Source organism: Onychostruthus taczanowskii, unplaced genomic scaffold, assembly GCF_017590055.1.
Source record: "Onychostruthus taczanowskii isolate IOZ18803 unplaced genomic scaffold, ASM1759005v1 scaffold1, whole genome shotgun sequence".
Classification (NCBI taxonomy): domain Eukaryota; kingdom Metazoa; phylum Chordata; class Aves; order Passeriformes; family Passeridae; genus Onychostruthus; species Onychostruthus taczanowskii.
Window position 1 is genome coordinate 8241328 of NW_024496525.1, and position 26418 is coordinate 8267745.

At 42.6% G+C, this 26418-nt stretch overlaps 1 protein-coding gene across 9 annotated transcripts in view; it reads right to left on the reverse strand.

Moving 5' to 3' along the window:
- Positions 1-5591: 5591 nt before the first annotated feature.
- Positions 5592-26418, reverse strand: part of TMEM229B (transmembrane protein 229B) — a 33180-nt gene continuing 12353 nt past the window's right edge. For 5 of the 9 annotated variants that reach the window (XM_041400424.1, XM_041400446.1, XM_041400465.1 and 2 more), the window contains one exon: positions 5592-9174. In XM_041400424.1, the coding sequence (XP_041256358.1) occupies positions 8645-9174 (530 nt within the window). In that variant the 3' untranslated portion in view covers positions 5592-8644. Of the gene's footprint in view, positions 9175-17658; positions 17707-26418 lie in introns of all 9 variants that reach the window. The other 4 variants (XR_005952362.1, XR_005952363.1, XR_005952361.1 and 1 more) reach the window with 4 other exon arrangements.

Consider the following 26418-nt stretch of genomic DNA (forward strand, 5'->3'; position numbering starts at 1 on the left):
GGCAGCTAGTGAGGCAGAGAGGAAGGACAGGATGGGCAATGGAAGATAAAGCAGAGAAATAAGGATTAATGAACCATACATGACAGCAGTCAAGGCCAGGCTTTCTGCTGGCTTTGCCAGCAGCCATAAGGTTGCAGGCAGCCTTGCTGGGACAGTGTAACACCACAAGCTTCATGCTGAGTGCATGCCCAGAGGTCAGTGGCCAGGACAACTGCAGCCTGTGCTGTTGTTTGGAGATGTTTGTGCTACTTTCAGCAGTCATGCAGCACAAACCCCTACCATAAGCAAACTGCTGGGGGCCATGCTGCCCTTACTGCAAGATCAAAGGACAGCTGTGCTTTGTCATCACACTTGTCAACCAAAGTATCATTATCATTACCATACTAACTCCAATCAGGCCCTGCTGAAGAGCAGTTCACCATCCAGTGACATTCAAAAGCTGTTTTGCTAGAGAATGCCAGCATCTGGCTAAGGTGGACACCTGTGTGTCACCTGAAGAGGAGTCACACAGAGGAGGCTTCTAGTGTGCCACAAGCCATGCTCCACTCTGATGTTGCTGGCATGCTCAAATCTTTACCAGGGTTTTGCCTTCCCAGATGGAAATCTGCTTTCCTGAATGGAAAGGGTCAACAGAGGTACCTCTTGGACATTTTGGTCAAGCCCTTTCTTTGGTGGAACAGAGCTGGGATGTTTACTCTTATCCTTGAAAATGTCAAAAACCTTTTTTTAATGCTTACTCTCTCTGATAACAGCACTTACAGATCCAGTTAGGGACATGCTTACATCAGTATGACAACAAAAGCACAAGGCCTGGCCTGGACAATTTGCAGTGTGACTGAGATTGGAGACAGCAGACAGATCCAGTGGCCAGAAAATGGAGCAGCAGAAGAACAGGACCTCTAGGATCAACATTGCAGCCTTGGTGGGAGTCTTTTTGGTTGATGCCTTAGCATCAACGAAAACAGGAGTGGATGGGATGGGTTTGACTCAGCAGGATACACACTGATCTCCTGAGCAATTATAGAGTGCATACAGACTGGAAGCCAAACCCTATCAAAGGAACCAGAAGGTCCCCAAGTTATAATTCCCCTTTTTATAAAGATGAAGCAGGATAGTATGGTATGTTTGCCTTAATCTGATTTAAACACCATATGTAAAACTTGTTTGAAAAACCTAGGCCTCACTTCCCTCTCTGAGCTGACTGCTCATTGATGAGTCTCTCATCCCCTGATACATCTAACTGAGGCCACACCAAAGCACACAGACGTGCAGCTTGCAAGGACAAGAACATCCAACTTAGATCTTAACCTTCTTCATATGTATGTGGGCTTGATTTTGGATATTCTCTGGATTTCATCTGCTCAAGAAAGTGGCAGTGAGTGGGCAGCTAAACAGGGGATTGTCGCCGTGATTTTATAAGACTTTGTTAAGCCTTCTGATGTTTGCATTCTTTCAACAAACTTTCTCACACACAGTTCTGTAAATAACTTATGTTTTGCATTCTTTCATGGAGGAGGAGAGAATTGATGGACCCTTGGTCTGTCCAGTGGCATTGGAGAGGTGGCCCTGTCACCCTCCAATCCACTGTCACCTTTGGAAAACTATAAATGTTGGAGTCAGAAAATAAAGTTCTTCTTTTTCTTCCTTTTTGTTCCCCTCGAGAGCAGCAGTGTCTGTGTCATCATTTCGTGCCGTATCACAACAGGGGATAGCTTTTCTTTGCTGGTAGAAGTTACAATGCATGTATGCCATCAGCTATGTTTGTGCATCTAAACACACTCACTGTATGTATACACATTTATGTGAAGGATGAGGTGAAATTATGTATTAGTTTGTATTCATCAAAACTCATAGAGATTGACCAGAGAAGCTTTTTGCTGAATTTAGCCATGAAAACCTATTGTGTACCATTGTGTGGAAGATAGAGCAAACACACTGAACAGTAATTTCATACTTCCTGCTGTACTTGTGCCTGAAGGCAAGTGTGCAAAATGTTTTCCACTTTTCAAAGCACTGACAGCTGCATCTGTTGGGGGCTTCAATGGAAGGTACAGCTCATCAGCAAATATTTAAGACAGCATTTTTGTTCAATTGCCAAAGGTGGGGCTCAGATTTGGAGTAGGGGAGCTTGGGTACCTGTCATTGCAGCATGGGCTTACAGTGGAAATAAAGCATGGAAAAGGATGGGATACCCCAAAGGAGCTGCTGGAGACAGAGAAGCAGTAGGAAGAGCTGTGGTATCAGATGAGTGGTCTGACAACAGAAACAGCATCACAGATAAGCTCTGCAGTAACTGCAATACGAGCTGATAGAGCAGATGGTCACCTCAGTTTAGCCTTTAACATAGCTTGTTGCCCCTAGCAATATTTACCCAAAAGTACTCTACTGATGGAGATGGGATTATGTAGCAGACAGAGGGAATCAGTCCTATTTTATACAGGATACTGGGCTGCCTATCAGCTCTGACCGTCCCTTCATGTGCTGGCTTTGACTTGGGCAGACAGAGCAATGTCATGATATGCACAACCATTTCTGGGACAGCGTCACATGGTGGAAGCCAGGTAGCACTTCCCCAGTTTCCCAACTTTGTTGGAACATTATTAATTCACTCCACAAATCTGGAAACTTGGTTAAGAGGTAGTGTTAAACCCCCTTTTCTCTTTCTGAAATGACCTTTTGGAAACTGTCAGGACATTTTCATTAGATCTTGATCAGTGCTATTTGGGGTTAATTCTGAACCATTTCAGTAATTCTATTTAATTAGTTTGTGAAAAGCACTTCAAAGATCCTTCAATGAAATGTGAAAATACTTTTATTCTCATTCTCAAAATACTAAGGTAAAGAACCCCACTGAAATAGCAATTTAGAAATGTTGCGAAGGTGATTAACTACAGCAGAAGGCAACATTCTTCACTGGAAAGTGTCCCATATTTGAAAGGCTGGACATCTCTATGCATATGCATATCTCACCTATTTAATAAATATTGTCTTAACTGCATGTTTATGTATTTTTATTAAAGAGAAAATTGCTTGTACTTTCTCCTCTTTCTTCTGCATTATAGCATTAAAGCAGGATCACATGCCAAACAGTATAAACAAACAGCATCACCAGATATTTAAGGGTCTTTAGCTCCTAAATTGCTAAAGCATAAATACAAACTGACGTCAAACATTTGGGATTACCATTTCAAAATTGCTATTTTCTGAGAAACTAATGAAGGCCATTCATATCAGAAAATTCAGTGCCTACAGTAGGAGTGAGCTGCCCAGACTTCAGAGTAAGGAGTCAAAAAAATGGTCTGCATCTCTAAGAATAAAAACTGCCAATTTGATTTAGACCTATGAGAAGTAACAGATAGAGAGAATATGAAGAGATTCTTTCAACCTAACTCTTGAAGATTTGGGAGTGTCACCACCAGTCCTTGCTCTGCCACCATTATGAGCAGTGTTTTTATCACCCCCTCTACTCATCAAAGTCCTTGTATGGTGGAAGCCTATCCTGGCTGTGGACTGGAACTGCACTGCACACACCATGCAATGCAGAGTGCAGTTGTGTGATGATACCGACCTGCTCCAGAGGTGTAAAAAGTCACCTTCCACATTTGGTCTTCAGGGTCTCATTTAAACAGCTGAAATCTTAAACAAGTAAGAGCACAAATAAGATAAGAAGCAGTGATGAAGTTTATATAGGATCTCTTTCTCCCTCTTAAGCATGGAATTAAGAGTACATTTTATAAAGCAAAATTAATTCCTGAGTAGGCGTTGCTACTATTTCAGGTCCTGAAGTGGTATAGCCAAATGGCAGCACACTCTGAGGTGTGTCTATTCTGCTTCTCAGCATGATTAACTCAGCAGGATGGAGAACAGCACTATATGGCTTTTAGGAGTTATATTGGCTTAATGAGCATTAGCTTGCACATCCCAAGGTGACATATTTTTCCACAAAGTTGTAAGATGAGAATCACCTAGAGAGAAAGAGGACTGGACAATTTGAACACTCCTTCTAGTTCAGAGTAAGTTCAAGCAATCATACACTTTGGAGCAAGCAAACATTTGTGTTTCCACAAGTAGTGAAGATTTCAGTGGGAAAGCACAACTTTATATTTGAAGATGTGGTGCCTTTGGACACAAACTAACCAGTGCATCTCCAGCCCCTGACTAGGCCTTCTGTCCAAACAGCACCTTTTCCTTCCACATCTGTGCTAGTTGCCCAGGGGCCAAAAGGAGAGCAGGTGCTGGGGGCACCACCTTCTTCTGTAACTTCCCCTCTTGTTCACAAAGCAGTTTGACCAGTGGTCAAACTCTTGATGCAGCAAAACCTTGCCATCCTGGAAGATATAAGCTACTCCACATGGTAGAAATTCACTGTTGAGGTCTGTGGAAGCCTTGCTTGTGATGAGCCTGAAGTTCGGAGCCCTACAGCTCTTAAAATCAAAGTGGCCGTGCCCAAGTGGAGACAGACCTGTGTTAGCATAAAACCTGGAATGGTGCCAAGGCCCCTGAGCAGCTGCAGAGCTTGCTCTGGGACTGAAGGTGGAAGGAAAAGAATGTCCCTTCCCCAACAGCTGGCTCAGGATACTCCAGGAGGAGTAAGAGAAGACAGATTCAAAGGGAGGCCATTTGCCAAACAAGAACAATGCTCATCTGTTCTCACCAGCTCTGTGACCCAAAGTGGTCTTTAGGTGCCAAAGCAGTTGGGTAAGGTGATACACATTACTAACAGCTCCTGGTTTGGTAAGAGGCCATGTAAGAAACATTTCCTTCTACAACAGGGGATGGGCCACAGAGGGATTCAATAGCTGCCAGTGTGCAGGAAGGAAGGGGAAGAGAGTATTCTCCCCCTCAGGTGGTTCAGCTGCACTTCGCAGGCAGAAGTGGAGGAAAAGAGCTCAGGTCTGCAAGCCTCCCCCTTGAACACAGGGCAGATTGCATGTAGTCAGAGCCTAGGATAAATTAAAATAGAAAAACATTTAGTTTCAGTTCACATCTTAGTTGTGGCTCATGTTTTATTTACAGAAAGGGCAGAAGTTTCCCGGAGTGAAGAAATCCCCTTTCTTTCTCTGCAGGTTTTAGAAAACCAGTCAGCAGCAGAGCTATGCTAAACTCAGGACGTCAGTCACCTGCTTCCTAATTCTCAAAGCAGCTAAAGCCCTGCAGTCTTTTTCTACCTTTTATAGTCACAGGACTAGTCAAGCAAAATCCTGATTGGATTACTCTGCTTTAATTACAAAATGCACTCAGACCAAAGGCGCAATGTTCTTGGTACGTATGTACACATTTCTCTCAATTATAACACAAAAGACCAAAATGCCATCTGGTCCTGCTGTAGATCAAACATTCCCCTCTGGCAAGATCTTTGGAGTATGAACAGATACCACAGTAATGCTTGAACTGCCTCTTGTGTGACAGACACCAGACTATGTATTTATTTATCATACACTTTGAGATCCTTTAGGGTGGACTGTACATGAGACAAGTAAGAGAACAGATGCAAAACTGGAACATTGGGGAGTCCAAATCCCACCACCCCCTGGAAAAGAAAGGCAGAGATGAGGGTCACTTTCTCTTTGCTGCAGTTAGGACAAGGTAGATAAATCACAATGGTTTTTTTATTGCTGGTGAACTCAAAACAGGCAACTTTAATCTACTGAGGAAGATACACATACAAACAAATGTTAGGCCTTGTGCGTTTTTTTTCTTCTTAATGTAAATGTCTCTTCAACTTCAGTCCAGCTCCCGAGCTCTCACTGAGCTGCCACTGAGATCCTGGTGACGTGCTCTGGGCAGTTCTGCAAGATGTTATAAGAAGCATCACATGTATTAAAAAGGGAGATTTTGCAGAAAAGACAAAGCTTTGACAGCAGCCACATTGCTCAGAAAGGAGAAGTCTGGCTAATCCTGCTGCATTAGGTATGTGGTATTATACACAATTAAATTATTTAAGAATTTGCCAGGTCCTTTTCTGTTTCTGGTGTGCAAGCTGCAAGTAAAGTGCACTTCTGGGTATAAATTACCACTCTATGAAGATGCAATAGCTGGATGGTACATGTCAGACACCAGTGGAAAGCAGACTACAACAGCTGTTTCAATGACACAGGCAGTAAGAACAATGCCCTAGAATACTAGATGCTGCTGGGAAACCCTCCATATTTTGAGCAGTTAAATATTACATCACTCAGCAAAACACAAATAAAGTGTCATTTATATGGGACCTTCTTAAGTACAGACAATAACAGACACAACTGCTATTGCACACCAGGTTAGTTCTGCAGACAGCCAGTCCTCCACACCACACTGCTAACTCCTTTCAACCTTTCCAAAGAGTTTTGTAATAGCTAAGGAGAAAGCAGGGATCCTAAGGATCTTTCTGTAAAGCTGAGGGTTTTACATGATGTGGGGGTGGTGTAGGAGGCAGCACAACACCACATTTTAAGCTATGCTGTGAGAGGACAACCCAGCTTTAGACACTGCATTTGATGATCGTGACATAACCAGGGCCAAAATGGTGGGATACCAACTCTGATCTGCACCTTGCAATTCCTGTTCTGCTCCAGTAGAGCTCATCTACATTATCCCCCACACAAAGCTGGTTTTTTTCCTCCATGTACAGTTTCAGATGACTATTTTGCTTGGGTCTATACTCCTGAGACCAACAAGGCTGATCAACTACACACTGTTCCTCTGATTTCATAACACTGGCATCACAGCATCAAAAGAACTATCAGTTCAGTGTTTGTCCTTTTTTAATTTAATGAACTGTAAAAAGGGAACTCTAAATACCCACCTAAGTATTCTCAGTGATTTGGGATACATTGCATATCCAGGGCAGATTCGATTAACTCCTTGCCACCACTGTTTTCATGTGTCCATTGCCAGCAATGGATGCCATATGAAAAGGGGAAGGGAAGGAATAAAGTAATTGCTCTCTGTGTAATACAAAGAAGGATTAACACTGCCCTGTAAGACCAGAACCAAGAAACAATTCTACTCACAGGGCCAGCAATGCTTTTCCTCTCAGGAACGGCTGCACCAGGGCAAGAGCAGGTTCATAGCTGAGCATCCCCTACCAGTGACAAGGGACATACACAGAAATGGCCCAACTATTTCCAAAATAAGAGTGGAATCCTACAACAGATTTGCATTTCAAGCCAAATTATCCCTGGTACAGTTCTGCTGACTGTGGTGGAAGAACAAGAAAAATTAATCTGGCCTTAGGGACAACTCTGGCAAACCTTCCCCATAAATCAGTTCAGGAGTGAAACATCGGACAGCTGGAAGCTCTCTGTTTCTTGCTAACTTCAAAGGTCAAGACTTGACAGAGTGAATTACAAACTTGTGGCTGCCACTATCAAACACCTTCCCTGCACCACAGCTGTCCTTGTTCTCCATAAGTGTTCCCAATAGGTTAAATTTCAAACTGTCCCTGGTGGAGGTAGGTCTACAGTGAAACCACAGCAGTCCCTCCTGCTCCACCTCTCTACTGCTGCTCTTGCACCCTAACTCAAAGCCATTCATTCAGGCAGAGCATGAAGAAGTGCATGCTTTTCAGAGACAGGTGTTTTGTTTTTTGTTGTTTTTCTTGTTGTTTTCCAGTGCTGAAGGAACATGGAGTCAGTGCCAGAGGACCAAATCCTGGGTTAGCCACATGAAGGTTTTGACCTTTAAATACAATGGGCTGCAGCCAGACTAAGTCATCAATATCACCAGAAACAGAGGAATCCCTGGAAAGGAAGGCAGAAAAGTCTTGTGGTCTATATAGTCTCTACAAGGTTTGCATGGCTGAGATGGGAGCTGGAATCTGTAGCAAGATCTGCTTTGGGGGGACAAAGGAGATGGGAAGACTTGCACTATTTCATGTGCCTTTTGCCAAGATTCAGATAGCACAGATTATGGTAAAATTCACTTGGCAATAAAGGCCTTTTTAGGGGGAAAAAAAAAAAAAGGAAGAAAAAAAAAGAAGGAAAGAAGAAAGAAAATATTTCTATTGAGTATCAGAAGTATCAGGACTGAGATTTCAAAAAGTATAATATCCGTGTAAGTTCAGCAAGATGTCCAGCACCAGATTATTTCATGGTGCAACAAAGAACCTGGGGAGAGGCCAGTGGGACCTGGTGAGGGGAACACCATCTACCTCCCCAGCAGACTGCCAATCTTAGGTACTTCTCACAGCAGATGGATTTTACTTGTTCCTGCAGCATCTCAGGTCCCATGGGAGGTATTGGTTGCAAGCAAGCACCTGAATATTGCCTAATGGAGTAAGCCAATCACTAACTCAGCTGGCGTGTCCATGCCCATCCACTGATTAGGTGGGGTTTTTTAGGATGCATTTCCGCCGTAGCATTTCTTTTTTCTTCTTTCTCCACTTTAAAGTGTAAGCAAAAGGACTGCTTTCATCAGTAATAAGTTAAAATCAGAAACGACCTAACTAACAAGTAACTGATATTGGTCCTTGGAGCCCAAAGAGTAAAATCCATAGAAAATCTATTGGTTCCAATTTTTCTGGTATATCCCATGCACATCCCCATTAGAAAAATGGGGTTATGAATCTTATACAGCAAGGAGCAGTACCTCAGAGCCAGAGCAGACTGTCAGTGGTAGAGATCTGGGCTCTCTCAGATTGCTAAGTATGGCTCTAAGTCGCTGCTCAATCCGTCTTCACGTGGCCATTGGCCAAGGCAACGGGCGCGGTGGGGGCCCCGGGCTCGGCAGTCTCATCAAATCGTAAGCGCAGGGTGTTTCTGATCACCAGCTGCTCCATGATGAAAGAAGCACAAAACCATGGGATGGCATACTCCAGGGTAATCAGGCCCATGAAGTCAAAATCAAACTGGGAATAGTCCCACGGGCAGGCATTAAACTGGCGTAGGATGAGGCCAGTGGTGAACTCCCAGAGGTATGTCCACAGTGTGTAAATGAAGCAGCGCACTAAAATATTACATTTGTCTTTGAGATACAGATACATCTTCTCCACGATGAGGATGGAGGTGCCATAGATGAAGAGTGCCCACACACTGGTAACACCAGGGAACTTCCAGTTGAAGTTGACCACAAACTCCCAGGCAGCTGTGAACATCACCTCACAGAAATAGCCGTGGATGGCGTAGAGGTACCATCGTGAGAAAGCAGTCAGAGGTTCTGCCGCAGCCATTCTTCTGCACTCACCCCAGCAGCACTCTGAAAGGAACAGGGAGAGAGAGGGAGAGAGGAGTCAATGAGGTTATCACAAGTCCTTGTCCCCCAGATGGCAGCACACAAACTTGCAACAATGGATAAATCTGAGAAAGAAGCAACTCTTATTTTCACCACACCAGATTTTAAGTCCTGGGAAAGGTGGCACCTTACAGGGCTCCATGACTCAGGATGGGCCTGAACAACATATACTGCTCTGCCTGAAAAAAGGGACACTGCTGGTGTTACATTGGCAATAAGGAAGGAGTTGATAAATACAAGGGCTTTGCCAGGAGCAAGGCTGCCAAAGAATTTACTGGTTGCAAGTCAGCAGAAAAATACAGTCACCCCACAAGGAGTACACATCACCTTTTTACTCTTTTCAAGAAATAGCACAATACCTTACTTTTCTGATCCTACTGTGGAATAGATTAATTGAATACAGCATTGTAAAACTGGGCCTTTCCAGTTGTTGCCTACGGTCTCGATACCCAAAATGTTTACTGTAGTCTAAAACTGAGCTTTGATGGGAGTTACAGCAAGGGAACTGGAGGAGAAAATTCAAAGATTTTACACTTACAGACACCATACCTTGCACTCATTATTCATCTGAACTTTAATTTTGTCTTTTGAAGTACTCATCCATATTATGGCTAGCATTTGTAAAATAATTTTCTTATGGTGTCAGACTTCCTGATAACAAGTCAAAAAGCACAAAAGAGCCGGGGAAATCCATTCAGATTTGGCTTCAGGACAGCAAAAGCACAAAGGAGGAGAATAAAAAGGAACAGCTGAGCCTAGAGAGAGGTAGTTACTCATGATCAATAGGAAATAAGAACAAACTCTAATTGTCTCTACAGAAAGAAATTGGTGAAGTTTTTGAAAAGGCACAATTTGCTTATCACTGAGGTGTTTCATCACAATTAGCTTTTACACTTTGTAGAGATTCACAAGTCTGCCATGTTACATGAGGTGATTATAAGCATAATTTTACTGAAGCCTTGCAGATTTACACCACAGGATGAATTTGACCTCTTTCATTCTTAGAAACTTACTCTTTCAAGTTGAGTTTCTCTGGACTCTTTACCAAGCACTATTTAACTTGCTCTGCACTTAGTTCCATGGCACAATGTGCTAGGGAAAGAACCACACTAATTTTATGTACAGTCATTCCATGCCATCTGGAAAGAGGCTGTTCCTGCCCTGCTCTGTAAACACAGTGCCTTTCTGAACAAAGTATTAGCACGCAACTGATATTCTGATAGGAGACAAGAGAAACTTCTATAAGGAAAAAAAGAACTATAATAATAAACATGAAGAAGATGTGCATAGGGGAATATTGAAATTGAAAAGGACAGAGCTGTATCCATGATCCATTCACACTTCTCTTAAACAGACACACAAACAACCAAAGCCTTGACAGTTCATATGATTTGGGTGCTTGAACAAAAACCCATTTTCTATTGGCAGAATTCATTTTACAGAGGACACCGAGCCATCATTACATGCTACAGAGAAAGGTCAAGAGCACATAGTGAGCTTGCAGGTGAAAGAATAAAGAATCATTAGAGATTGCCTCATATCTCCTAACAATTCAATCCCAAGAAACCCTGCAAGACAGCAGAGCACGTGGCATATGAGAAATATGCAGGAGGTGTATATCCACACAATCAATAAGAAGCCGATGCATAAGGGCACTGCAAACCAAGGAGAGTTTGTCAATGTAATGTTACTTGGTTAGTTTGCCAGCACAGCTGATAAGCTTAGGACTCTGAATCCTGATATCATTACTCCATTCTGACGTCATTTCAATAACAAGTCAAAAATCAGAGGTACAGAAGTCAGGGAAAGCAGTAAGAAGGTGTCATGATTTAAACCCAGCTAGCAACTAAGCACCAGACAGCCACTTACTCACTGCTCCCCAGTGGGGTGGGAAGAAGAATCGGGTGCGGGGGGGAAGTAAAACTCATGAGTTAGGGCGAGTTTAATAACTGAAACAAAGTAAAATGTAATAATAAGGTAATTAGCTCCATTGGTTAGAGCATGATGCTAATAATGCCAGGGTTCTGGGTTTGATCCCTGTATGGGCCATTCACTTAAGAGCTGGACTTGATGATCCTTGCGGGTCCCTTCCACCTCAGAATATTCTGTGATATTTCTGTAATATGTAATGTCATTATCCAGCAAAGAAAACTATTGTAAAGATTTTACTAAGTTGCCACGGGATTGTATGGTTTTTCTCTCTTTTCTGAGCCTAACTTTTTCACTTGTGATCCTTAGTCCTTGCACTTCTCTCTGCAGCTTTACATGAAATGGATTTGAAGTGTTAGCGGGGAGCACCCTTGTAATTGCAAATCTATTCACAAAGCTGGATCAAATGCACAGAGGGTCCTTCCCTCTCCCCGTCAATTTTCATTCCAAGGATCCCCTCACCAATTATTTCCGTTGTCTTATACCTCCCTACAAAAGCCAAAGACTCATAGAAACAAGCCACATCCTGTTCTGCCCCACACTATATCCTCTGTGCAATGAAGATTTCTCTTTCCTGGTTCTATATCACAAACTTAATGAAAACTTATTTACTTTCTGTTTCTTTTTTATTGTTTGCAAAATATTTAGTCACTACACTAGAAGTCTAATAACTGAATCTAGATCAGGTCTTGGATATCTACAATACAAGTTAAGCCATTGCAAAGACCACTGTTGAGTTCTTTTGAATCATGTGGCTTTCACAACAACTGCAAAGAGACAAACATCAATGCACTGGCACTGTCTCAATATTTGCCTTCTCTACTGTTGTGTCTCCAGTGGGCCCAGCCTTGATGGAAACTTCCTTCTTAAAATTGCTTGCAAGAGTCCTCACAGACTTCCTGCTGATTAGGAGCAAGGAAGACAGGGCAGATGCCAATCTGTGGTAGCCCAAACGTAACTGGTTCCACTGTCCTTGGCACTAAATAAATCCACAAACCACAGCTCCTCCTGTAAAATATTTCATCCAAAATAAAACAAAAAGGACATAGTAAGACATAAAGGGAATGGAGGATACATTCACGGAGGCTATCACAAGCCACAGCACATCACTGTACAAGCTGGGGACTGTACAGTTTAATGGTTACAAATCACTTGAGCATTTACAGAACAATTAAAATTGCAGCTTTTCCTAAGCATTGTATTTCCCAGCCACACCAAATTATTTGGTGTCTGGTAAGCAATACTGCGCAAGAAGGTCTCAAGAGGGACATAAAGGAGAAAAGTGTTGTTTTATTGGGCAGCAATTAATGATAAAAGAATCAAGCTGAAGAGCATGACATTAGTGGGAGAAGCATCCAAACAGAAGGCCAAGAATGGATTCAGTAAGAAATGCAGATTTGTGAAAAGCCTTCGGTAAATAATTGAACTTGGTGATGCAAAACTTAATGGAGTGACAGTAATACTGACCAAAAGGCTATGAACATATGGGAGCTATTCAGTCTCCTCAGGAAAACAAATGACATTCATGACTAAGGCACTTATAATGGGGTGGGCAGCAGCTTCCTGAAAATCAGAAACACAGCTGCCAGCTATGCAATTGTCTCAGCAGAGAGCAAACAATGCAAGAAGACTGCTCATGGGTGACCATGTTTGCATTGAGGCTGCTCGCACTGTATTGTTTTGGGGAAAATAGGGAGCTTCTACATTCAAAGTTTTGAAAATGCTTTCCATCATCAGCAAATTACACATCAAATAGTTAAAATGGAAATAGTTCCCCTAATACAAAGTTATTAGGAAGCCTGAGCTAGGCCACCGCAAAATCTTTCCTTCTTTCTCTAGTAGGACCTTTTCCAGCTTGCTGAGAAAAAAAAAAAAAGAAAAAAAAAAAAAGGCAAATCTGTGGAAACCACACATGGACCTCCAAGGAAAACTCAGTCCTCTCCCTGACTGCCCTGCCTGTGTGCATAACTCTGCTGGCAATGAAATGTGGTTGCAGCAACAAGTTCACTGAGGACACAAAGCTGAGAGGAGTGGCCAATATCTCCTAGTGCTGCACAGCCCTTCAGAAGGATCTCAACAGGTTGGAGAGATGAGCAGAGAACTGCCTAAAATTCAAGACAAATTCCTGCACCTGGGGAAGAGTAACTCCATGCAAGGACAAGAGAAAATGGGCAGCAACTAAGGCATGAAATCCCACCTGAATATGAGGAAGAATTTCTTTACTCGGTGGGTGATCAAGCATTGGACAGATTGCCCAGAGAGGCTGTGGAGTCTCCCTCACTGGAGATATTCAAGAACTGTCTGGATGCAATGCTGCGCCATGTGCTCTAAGATGACCCTGCGTGAGCAGGGAGGTTGGACCAGATGACCCACTGTGGTCCCTCCCAATATGTCTCATTCTGTGATCAGGGAAGGACTTTGACTTATGGCTGCAAGAAAGCACCAAGATTACACTTTAATATTTTATAATTTCAGCTCTGAAATGGATATCAATAATCACCTAGGTTGAGGTAAGATACAGATAAAACTGATGCACGAGGCCAAGTAAGGAGAAAGGACTTACAGACTGCCACACTTGGCGTGAGACCCCTCTGCGCAAGTGGAGCACTTCCATACTCACATTCAGTTTTGCAGGTGATGCAGCCTTGGCAGGCAAGAGGGAAGTGATCAGAAGATGGACTGATGGTAGACCAAGGAATAATGGTAGATTTGTCTCACATAAGCACTGCAGGGGAGACCTCAGTGGATGTCATATTCATGCCTGATTAAGTTCTTGAGCACTGCCTGGCTCATTTTTTTTCAAAGCTTCCTTTGCAGTGGCTTTCTGCCCATTTCCCTGCTCCCAAGCCAAACAGTGCTAAAAAAAAGGTCTCTTATAGATTGTCTTTATTCCCTTTAATCCAGCAGAATTATTTAGATGCTCTGGATGAGTGTAATAAGACTTCCTCAAGAAACTCTGAATTAACTCTGAAGTGCTAATAAAAGAAAAACGCATACAAAAACATCTATGAGACAATTCTGCTAATGAATTCTGAGTCTATGAATTCTGTCAGCTAACTGACCCACTGCAGGTGAATCTGAACTACTGCAGCATGTTTCATACTCATAGTGCCCAGTTATTTCTGCAAGTCAAAAAGTTATGGCACAGTATTATTTTACAAATTCTTATTTACCAATGTTTAGTTCTATAACATGCATGTTCATATTTCTAAGAAATGTCTTAAGGATCTATAACCCTATGTTATATATGATAATTACTCTTAAATTTGAAAAAGTGCAAAGGAGACACAGTAGGATACTTTAGTCTTTCCAAACGACAGAACCACAAGTAGTGGACCAAGCTGAAGTAAAGGGTACTTTCCCCTCCCTGCCCATGAGCTGTACTGCTAATGTCCTTCCTCAGGTCCTTATTACCCCAACAGTACTTATGTAAAATAACTGTTTCTCATTACTTTTTAATTACTTTCATTGGCACATCATTGTAGCTACTCTGTTCTTTCTTCAGACTGGGAGAATCAGAGGTAATCTGCTTTTCTGCTTTAGCAAGGATTAGTCGATAGAAGACCGTATTGGTGAAAATTGACATGCATTTTTGGACAATACCTGTTTAAGTGTAATTCTTATTTTGCATTTTCCCTGTGAGTAAACACCTAACAAGAATACCTTTGCAACCATGGACAACATTGAATGAATATGCTGCAAATCTGGCTTCAACATTTTCACAGAGGTATCACACACCATTAGAAGTGAAGATTTACAGCACACTAGATGTGTACAGAACACTATGTACTAATTTGGCCCCAAGACATCAGTTCATCAGTGTTTAAAGATTTATACAGTAAAGTCTTAGTGGTACTTATGTGCTGAAGTCATAACTCTGAGGAGATATTCATCGTTCAGGTAACTGAGAGCCTCAATTAACTGTGGCTCAGAAAATAGGATTTCAACTGAACTGAAATGTGGAAGAGCTCCAGCAGATCAATTAATCAAGCCCTGCAATGAAGCTAAAAGCACGCCACAGATGTCTCCAAATACAGACTCTCAGTGCTTTCAGAAAGTATCTGGAGCCCTTGGATTTTGGTCAGTTCTGAGTCATCTGTTTTTACTGCTTTTTTCCATCAGGATGCACACTGTCTTACCCCACATATCGTGGGGTAAGAAAGCACATTCTATTTCTTATCTGCATTTTCCCCTCATTTTTGTCTCTAGCTCCTTTCCCATACAAGGCATATCATTTCCCTGCCACTCCTTGTTTTCTTGTTCCTTTGCCCAGTTCACTCTGTACCTGCTGGCAGCCTCTGATCCCTGTCTATCTTTCAAATCTGGTCCAAAGAGAATTGGGATACAGTAAAAAACCATGACGCCAAAAGGAGATTAAATGAATCCAATTACCAGCCTAACCCAAAGGGATGGGGAAGTGCAGTTCTTAGTGGTAATGCCTGTGTGTGGGCTGCCCAGAAGGTACCATTTCACAATGGAAAGGAGAAAGGTAGGCATTTCTTGGGAGGGTGTGTAGAGGGAGGTTGATTTCTCAGAGGACAAAGAGAAAATATGAAGATATTGTTTAAAGAATAGCTTTCTGACTAAGGTGATCTCATGAATTCCTGTAGAAGTGCAGAAAGTGGAGACTTTCCATGTCCTGCTGCACACATTGCAGGAAAAGTTACGTTACATGAACACACCTTAGCCCACAGTGACTACTCCAACCTGAGAACAGATTAAGGCAGTAGCTCTTACAGAGACCAACAGGAATGTTTCCTTGGTACCTGACAGAAGTTAAGATCCTCAAGAGTCATGCAAGTAGCAGACTTGAAAGATACTATGAAAAATTACTGAATCCAAACTTGACATCTACAAGTACTGAGCCCAAATCTCCCCAGCACTTCCTTCAGGAAAGGTCACGTTCTTCTCCAAGCCTGTCGCTGTAAGGCTCTTGTGCCTTACCTGCTGCCCTTCCCTGTTTACAAAAACTGCCCTGAGTTCCCAACATTTGCTGATACTACGGTTCTCAAAAAAGCAAATGTCTAGTAAGAGCCCAAGTGCCCCTGATGTGGCTCCAGTACAAAGCAGAGACTTGGATGCCAGAACTCTCCTATAGGAGCAGGCAGACCTTCCCATTAACACTGAAGAGGAGGGAGCCAGCATTATGGAAGGTCTGTCCTCAAGGAGATGGCATGTTCAGGGAGCACAATCTGCTCTTAAAATCTGTCTCAATCATCCTTCAGTTCTGGGTGCTTTGTTGCTGGATTCACCGTTATCTTAACCTGGACAGTTGACTTCTTTCTCTGCAGTGAGAGCAGACCTGAGCTCCTAGAACCCAGTTTTCAAAAAGCGACACAGGTTCACACACCATGACTTCAGCCTAGGTCGGAGCACTTAGGGTTCCCTGATGGGCAACTCCCTGACTTGTAAGCTCCTCCAAGCTGGGCCCCTTCATATCAAACTGTGCATTCAAGTACACTGGCAGGGAGCTGGGTCATAAGGATGTGTCATGAATCCTCAGACTACACCTGATGCCACCTTGGTTCTTTTCCTACTGTTTCTGAGTTTCTAATTGCCTCTCTCCCAAATCACAGAACACTGGACTGTTCTCTACTTTGGACTGGACCATAGATATCCACTTGAAAAAAGGCAAATCAACCTGCTATATCTACATAAATTTGAATAAATTTGAATTCTATCTACAGCTGTATAGACATATAAAGATATAGATACGCCTGCACATATTGTCCAATTTTATTTGCTGATTTGTCCTCTTTTCCCCTCTATTGAAGGAGATGAATCTTTTTCCTTATAATTGCCTCTTCTGACTGTGCGCACTATTGTGTGAGGTGAGCTTTTACAAACAATACAAACACTACTATTGGATTTATCATACCTTCAACCTAGCAATCATTTATCACAGCTTCACAGAGCCTCTCTGAAAACAAATGCATTTAATATTATGTTTATACCCTTCTTGCACATTTCCTGTTGTGACTGCAGTGCATCCAAACGACCATGTCCTACTGAACAGTCTCCCCAATAAAACCAACAGATTCATTGCTCAATACTGGAAAGAATTTTCAATCTGCATTTACTAGTCAACCTAGAGTGTAACACTTTGGGTTCCTTAAGACAAGAAGTCTGTATGTATGTACACAGGGCTGCTTCAGAATATTCTAAATGCCTGAAGTCTAGTAATTTACTCTTATAGTACAGCAAGCCCAGATCATGAAATAAAGCAATACAATAGCTTCAGACTGCTTTACAGATGTATCAGTTTATGGTTGAGACCCAACTCACATTCACCCCTTTTCTGAGATCCAGTCTACACATTCAGCCTTCTGAAAAATTCTAAACCATTTCTTAGCAGCTAACATGCATCTGCTTCAGGACTCATGGAATGTAACTGCATTGTGTTACTACCACATACTTAGCACCTGAAAAAGGAATTAAGTGTCCACCTTAGAAAGGAAAATCCCTATGAACTGCTAATTATAATCCTAAACTCAGCAAGGATGTAAAAATACTACTCACCTCTTCACTTAACTGTCAGTCAGCACAGAAGACATTTTCCATTCTCAGCTGCAGAAAGATGGTACAGGTGCAAAAGGTCAAAGCACAATGATAACAGGGGACTTGAATTTGAGTCCACACACACAGCTACTGTAGTAGAACACAGAGCAATTTTCTTGCATGTGTATTTGTATTTATTCTGTTTTACATGCTTCAGAAAAGGAAATGTTCCAAAACACACACAGCACTTTGTACATATTAATTTAATTCCCAGTGACTGACAAAACATTCTCATGATTGAAACACAGGCACTAATTGGCCAAGATCCTTGGCCATCCCAGAAGAGAGACAAGATAATAATGTATTTGTTCTTTTACTTGCCTCTGGAAGATGCCCTTTCCAGAACAGATAACTCATGTTGATGCATAATGCAGAAAGTTCATGTTCTCACTACCAGAGCTTCTTTTTCCTTTACAAAAGCACTGATGTTTCTCTGGACAATCCAGACAGTACCTTTCACTGACCCTGAATTCCCTTTACAAAAGTATTTGTGATGGTTATGCAGGTGACTTAGGAACATGTGAAGACACAAGTGTGAAGAAGGAGGAGTCGGTAGCCCAGTGTCTCCATCCAGCAGGGGTTGTGATGCACAATCTTTCCCCATTGCAGGCTCCACAAGAAAATGCTCACACCAGGAAGGATTAGCTACTGCACATCCAGACTATGTTTTCAGTAACTTTGATCTTACTGCTTTGGACAGATCAGAGACAGAAACATGATACTCAGCTTCAAACAGCTTCAAGCCCAAAGATGGCCTGAGTATCTGTAATTTACTGGCCCACTTCCATCTCCCTCTCAATATCAGCTGACTCAGTAAAACCTATCACCTCTCCTTAGAAAAGGGAATATTGAGCTGAACAGATTTCACCCGGTTTCCAGAAGAGGCTTATTTTTGAAGTCTCATGGCAGCCTAGTAGCTGAATGCTATGAAACACAGGACACCCTCAGCTGAAACTTTTAAAGAGCCATTTACACCAGATGGGGGCATGTAAGAGGAAATGGCAAGACCACAACTTCCCAGCCATGAGGTTCAGTTCATTCTTAACACCTCCTATACTTAGTTTCTCTTTTTTCCAAGTACCAAGCTTCCACTAATTTCTGTCAGCTTGTCAGAGGACATTTATTGCACTCTGCACCTGGTTGGAAAGCCTTATTTTCCCAAGGGGCCTGGCAAGTACAACCAGAAAAGAAAACAACTGTGGCTGTGTCATTCTCTGCAGCATGGAGGCAAACCTACCATCCTGAAATCTTATCTACAGGCAGTAGAGGCTTTTCAATGGATGGATAATTCAACTGGCTTCCTTCCACTGAACTGCAACCTAAGGCTTTACCTAGCTACCATATAATTGTGCTTCTTTATTTAGACAGGGGAGACAAGAATAAGAGAATCTCAGAATAGTTTGGGTTGGGAGGGACCCCAAAGATCAACCCAGTTCCAACCAGCCTGAGCATGGACACCTTCCTCTGGACCAGGTTGCTCAGGGCCCCTTCCAACGTGGCCTTGAACACTTCCAGGGATGGAGCATCCACAGATTCTCTGGGAAACCTGTTCCAGCACCTCACCAGCCCTCACAGTAAAGAAGTTCTTCCTAATATCCAGTCTGAACTTACTCTCTTTCAGTTTAAGGCCATCACTCCTTGGCCTATCACTAAATGCCCTCACAAAAATTCCCTCTCCCGCTCTCTTGTAGCCCTCTTTAGGTACTAGAAGGTGCTATAAGGTTTCCCTCTCAGAACCTTCTGTTGCTCAGGCTGAGCACCCCAGCTGTCTTAGCCTGTCTTCACAGGTGCTCCAGCCCCTCTAATCAACTTGGTGGTCTTCCCCTGGACTCATTCCAACAGGCTGATGTCCTTCCTGTGCTGCGGACCCCAGAGCTGGATGCAGCACTCCAGGCAGAGTCTTATGAGGGCAGAGGGTCCCAGCACAGACCCCTGAGGAAAACCATTTGTTCCATGACATCCACTGGGACTCTGAGCTATTTCACCACAACCCTTTGGATGCAACAGTCCAAACAATTCCTTATCCACTGAACAAATCCATGTCTTGCCAATTTGGAGAGAAGGATGTTGTGGGAGACCATGTCAAAGGCTTTACAGAAGTCCAGATAAATGACGCTTGCACCCTTCCACTGATGGAGTCACTCCATCAGCGAAGGCCTCTGGGGTGATCAGCCAGAACTTGCCCTTGGTGAAGCTGAGCTGGCTGCCTTGAATCACACAAGTGTGTCTTGCCCCATTAATGACTGGCCACAGAGTTCCCATACTGGCAAGGCTTACCCAGGGTCACACTATTTTCTGCCCAGATCTTCATTTGTGGTGCCCTTAATATCCAATTTATGTTTTCAGCTTTCATTCTACCACCTCAAGAAAAGTTTAAAGATACACCCTGAACAACTGGTTGTTATTTTAGGAGGCACTGTTATTTAGCAGTTGTTATTTAAGCAGCGAGGAACTGATCCCTCCTTTGAGCAGACACTGAGCTCTCACTGACTGAAACACACTTGTGACAGTGACTTGTTTGTTTACCTCCAGTAATCTGCGTTACACCATTACTGCACCATGATACCATTCTAACAAGTTAATTATTTGGATGACATGGTTTTACTAAATTTTGGATTTTGTACAAATATTTCATACACACATGCATACAGAGGTCCAAATTAATGAATGAAATTCAGGCACTTAACAAAGGTACCTTACAAGCTCTATTTCCCTGCAGGTTCCCATTTGTAGTTACTAGAGCCTGCGAAGGCAGCTAGAGATGGACACATTCTGAAGACAAAAGCGGAGTTTGATCATTCCTGATGCGATCTTTCCTACATCTTTCCAGTACCTACTTAGAGGTGCTTAAAGCATACACAACACTGATTTATTCACCTCTGTGAAATATTTTAGGTTATATAGGGTAATTTCAGGTCTTATCAAACAAGATTTTTTCTTTATCTTGCTTTCCTTCTGGGCAACAATAGGCATGTCATGCCTCTGGGCAAAATGCCAGTTTAACAAAGATGCCATTTCTCATCTGTGTGTTGGGAACTGACTTGTATTAAGATAAGAAAAGAATTCCTCAGTTTTAAGCAAAATGGTTTGATACTGCTCACACTGGACACCAAAAATAACCCTCTTCAAAAGTCCCATATCCTAAATTCTTTTTAAACCATCTTAAAAAACAGTTCAACAAACAGAGCACCAGGTGACCCATAGCAAATAGAACCAGAGAGGCACCATATGTTTTCTTGTCCATGTTTATGTAAGATGCTTAGGAGTTCTCATTTTCGTGCCTGTATTGTGCATCCACTATTGGCAGTCCTGGAGACACACTGGTCAGCTATCCATTCTTTTTTAGATGTACAGAAATCTGCAGCATAGCAGGACTTCTATGACAATCACTAGATACTAAGCAAGACACTCTTGGTAGAAGGAGAAAGAATGTAAGGTTTTGTCTCCTGCTAAAACAACCTAAATATCATTCCATAATATAACTAGTCTTGATAGATGCAACAACAAACCCATCACATTACACATAGACCAAACAGCACTGTCTGCACAACAGTTCATAGCAATGTCAAGGTGTTCAAAGTGTTAACATTTTCAAGTGTGCTTGTTTTGCATAGGCTTGTACAAACTTAGAAGCCAGATTACACTGCAGCTGAGCAACTCGCTTCACTGTATTGTCACTGTCTCTGAGAGTTCCCACGTCTGTAAAGATATCCAAAGTTAACTTAAATATTACATACACAAAGTGAACTTTTAAATAAATGTGCCTCAGCCAAGGCAGTGCTGCATGCGTGGCACACAGATAAAAGTTTTAGCAGTGTACGTCTGTGCCTAAAAAGGAATGGAGGGTTGTTGCAGCGCGCTTTTATGCTTTGTAATACTTTGTAATAGTTGGATTTTGTACCCCCTTATTTCTCCCCGATGATGTACCCCTTTTTGTACCCCCTTCCTCTACCTGTGTAACCATTCTCCTGTGTTGAGATCATCCCCCAAATCCCCGCCCTGGCTCTCTGTCAGTCACTCAGCATCCCATCCCTTCTATCTAGATCTTTCGGTCAAAGCTGTCGAGTGATTAGCCCAAAGCGAGGGGTCAGCCCTCCAAGGATGATGTTATACGCTATCCCAAATGTCCATCCCCTAAGGCTGTATCCCTGGAGGGTCTTTATTGGTCAGCAAATGTATCTACCCTCGGTTTCCTCCCCCCCTTTAAATGTAACCTCGAGACTCCTTTGTCTTGCTCTGAGCACGGCGCACCCTGAGGAGAGGGGCTCCCTGGGGAGCTCCGAATAAACCTTGGACTGGCCCCCTGTTCAGAGTCGGCCTTTTACCCTCCACTGATGTCTCCAGCGTCTCTTCTGCTGCAAAGGTGACTAGCCTAGCTGCCCTCAGTCCCCTCGGGGCACCAGAGAGTGTTCCCCCGCTGTCGGTCACTTCGGGGCTGCCCCCCCGCTGTTTGCCGACCCGGGGCTGGCCGGGGTTCACTGGGAGGCACCCAGAGAGATGGAGACAGAGGGTGACTTTTGACATCCCATGCTGAAAGTAGTTTTCTTCGGTATTTCCTATGTCTAAGTCACTCTTCTGAGTCACCTGCACTTAGATAGTCTGCAGCACAGTACAAGATGCAAAGTTTTGCACTGCATCCACAACACTGACAGATCTTCCTTCCTTCTCCTGCTGACTTTACAATGACCAGTATATAAAGGAGTAAGGAACATCTTCTTATGCATGGAAGCAGCCCCCATTTAGCAGCCTTCTGCCACATTTTCCCTAGTACAGCCACGGCATGTAAAAATTTCCAAGAGTATGGCTAAGAGCAGACCGGACATTAGAAGATGCTGAAAAAAAGTGAAGCTCTTCTACAAAGCTGCATGAAGGCTCAGCAGTCAAAAAGCAAAGCATCTTAGAGATCTGCTCCAACTTTCATCCTGGGAGTACTAAAACTAAAATATCCACTAGACTACAGTAGCTCTCCCAAAGCAATTCTGAAAGGCAATGAAACTGACATATAAAACAAAGAATAAAAATTTTCATTTCCCTTGAAGTTGCTAGATAGAACTTAAAGACTAACTAGCAAGAAAAGATGAAAGAATGTAAAAGTATGCACACAGGATGATAAATGTAGCTGGAACCAGTGGATAAATAAAAAATTAGGAATATACTAGGGGTTTTGGCAAGTTATGTAACAAGAAGCAACACGCATGCCAAAAGAAAGGTTCAAGGAATGGTCATATTGGGGCACTCAGTAACTACAACCAGAGATCCCTTTAGATGTCCCTGCAGGATCATAACAGGTCTTCCAGTAGGAGGCAGACGAATGCAAATTAGTTCTAGGGAAAGTGATGTTTATGTGTTAGTTAGGAAGTATACTGTAATGAATGTATAATCATGATAGAATAAATACCCTGTGGTAAAGTTTCACGACACACATTCAGTTAGAGGAGATATCCTCTAAAAGTGTCCAGCACTGTAGTAAAGAATGCCTGCTTTCTCATATTTCAAACTGTGTTAGAAAGTTTATTTTCTATCCGATTTTGGTATCACTACAACAAGGAAGTGAAGCAAGTAGAAGACAGGACTCAGATGGAGAAGCAAAAACAGCTTCCGAAGTCAGTGCCAAAGTGGCTACATAAATGGGGCTGTTGAGCAGCTGTGCTGCCTCATGAAGCAATATGCAAACTGATGCAAGTCTTGTAAAGACCTATGCTGGCCCTAAGAGAGGCACAAGGGGCAAAGAGTGCAGTGAACTAATACAGGACTGATGAAACCTCTGCTTTATTACTAGGCTTGCCATGATCTGCAATGTGACCTTGGACACGTCACTCCACCTCTCGGTGCCTCTGACTGCCATCTGGCTGATTAGGCTAAACTATTTGGTGTGAGGGCTGCATCTAATTATAGATTGGGCTGGCAGGTAGCACAAATAGTTACCTATACTGACAAAAGTCATCAGGAAAACTGAAATACAAAGAGCAACTGCATCCAGTCTTATGCACCTGCATAAGTACCAAATTAAGGTGCAGTCAAAAGAGCTGCACAACTAGGCAGCTCTTAGCACCAGTCTCATTTGCTCAGTCATCTGTTGTCACATGGATTCCCAAGTTTACCAAAATATTTATTTCTGAAAGCCTGAAGGTGCATCTTTAAGCCAGATACAAGCATTTGTATTTAAAAGCATATTCAATAAGCTTCTCTGTACAGGACTTCAGAGTGAGTAATTAAAGGAAATATTTCTGCAGTAGGGTTTCTCATTAGCAACCTAATTAGCCTTCTGAAAATAATTAACATTCCTTTCTATAAAGGGAACAGATGACCCATTACATTCATTAGACAAGCAAAACAAATGCTGAAGGTAAGGAAGATTTGTTCAGGGAGACAGCAAGAAAGCATCCAGCAGCAGTACAAGTGAAAAAGAAAAAGATGAGGCACAAATGCCTGTGAACCACGAAGACTGGACAATGCAAGTGTGTGTGCAACACTAGTATGTGCATAACTGCCTGATATGTGCACACAACATTCACATCGAGCATTTTCCTTCCCCTGCCTCAAGGTAATCTCATCACTGAGATGCTGAAAAATTCCACCTCCAACTTGTTCTGAAAACCAGAATTAATCAACCATTCACAGTCAGAAACAGCTCTGCCACAGGCAAAAATTCCCCAAGGATCATGTATTTTGACTATTAAAACACTCTCAAAATGCCCGTTAAAATAAAGCATGATGTAATGTCAGATACAGGCACAAGAGAGTTGATGTCTATGAAGTTCACCTGTCAATTTCACAGGGTGGTGTTTGACCAGTTAGCATGCCCCAAAAGAGTTAAACATACATTTCCTGACCAGTGCATGTTTGGTATGAGTGTGGCTGGAGAGTCACAGGCACCAGTGTTGTGGGATGTGTGTGTATATACAGATGACAGAAAGCAAAGGACAGAGGTCAATTTATCACTGCCTGGCGCAGCAAGAACTGTGGCATCAATATAGTTGGATGCACTGTTCCAGTGCAGAACAACAGATAAAGGAGAAATGAACTGAGCTTCTAAACATCCACATATTCAGGTAACACAGCAAATGCAAAATTCATGAAAATGCAGCTGCATTTTCAGCCAGTTCCCTGTTTGATACATACTTACATTTCCCTGGCAGGAAAGCTGAACACTCATAGCTTTCAAGTGTGATTGCAGTGAGGGCAGAGCTCAGCCCACAAAAGCTTCCATAGCTACATCACTATGGAAACTACAAATCCATTCCAAGCTCTGTTTGTCTACTTCTTTCACTGATGAAAAACAAACAAAGAAAAGGTATGCTTCCAGTTTATTGCCTTTTTACTTTGGTCAAGACCATAGGATGACAAACACATTTTACCTTCTTCAGAAGCAACCTATTCTTCCTTGACAGCTCTCTTTGTGAAACCTACTCAGCCTCTCAACCCAGCAGGGCAGTCATTCCCCTCAAGATGCTTCCACCACTTTTTTTAGCGAGGACTCTTCAAATGCAGTCTGGGATTTTATCTTAGCCTCCACAGTTTCCCTCAGCATCTGGACTAGAACAACTCCAAAGGTGACTCACCCTAGGGCATATCCAGCTGGCTGACGAAACGAGAAGCTGAAAACTGTTCTGAACACAAGCTACAGTGTGTTGTTTTGACAGAAGTAACATTTCCTTCCTTTCCAAGATGCTCTTTAGGAACATTTGAAGTGCTCTCAAAATGCAGCAGGGCACATTACAAGACAGCTGTAAATGCAAAGGTTGAACTTCTGCTTTAAGAAGATCATAATTTCTACAGCTGTTGCTAGTTACAGGTAGCTTTTCCCACACTAAAAATCCAAATACATCTCATCAAAAGCCTAATAGCTAAGAGCAACTCTGAGAGACGCAGAAGGAAAATGGGGGAAAATGTTAAAGAATCTGTAATATGGCATGGACAGTGCAGCCTGGGTATGCGAAATGGCTGAAGGAATCTTCAGGCCAACCAGTGGGAAGGAAAAAGCAAGAAAGTATTTAAAACCCCTATGCATCTAAGTATGCACATTCTATGCTGAAGAACAGCCTCTGAACAAACCTTCAGCAACACCTTCTCTCACAGTGGACACCTCTTACCTGAGCCCACAGCAGTTCATGGAAGAGTTGGAGGAGAATTGAGCCTCTGCAGCTCTGTAAATCTTCAGTGCCTCTCGAATTCAACTGCCAGCTGACAACCATTACATAGACAAATGCCTACTAGTAAATGAGTTGAGAAAAACTACGTGTTACAGATGTTCCCAAACAGCAATTTAAATACACTCATCTCCACTAGAGCACTCTGCATGAACAGAGAAATCCTGCCTGTGCTCAAGGAACTTTTAACAGAGGACACTTAGGCTTCTCAGCAAGGAGCTAGGAACAAATTGACATAGTCTAAATTCTCTTACAAAAACCAAAACAATGCCACACAAAAGATGTGGCTCTCTCACCTTCCTTTTGCAAAATGGGCCAGAGCAGCCAGAGCTTCCATCTTGCTCCTAACTCATTGCCCTCACCTCAGAGACAATTCCAAGCTGGCATTACTAGATGTGTTCCAAATTCATTGGTTTTACAAGTATTCCTACCAAAAGCCCAGGCGATGATAAGAGGTTATTTCTGTGTCCTCAAGGATGTCACAGCAATGCCCAAGCCAATTTAATGAAGGACAAGCTCAAGAGTGGCAAGGACAGTCTGCAGGGTCTTGTCCCCATGGCTTTGAAAGCAG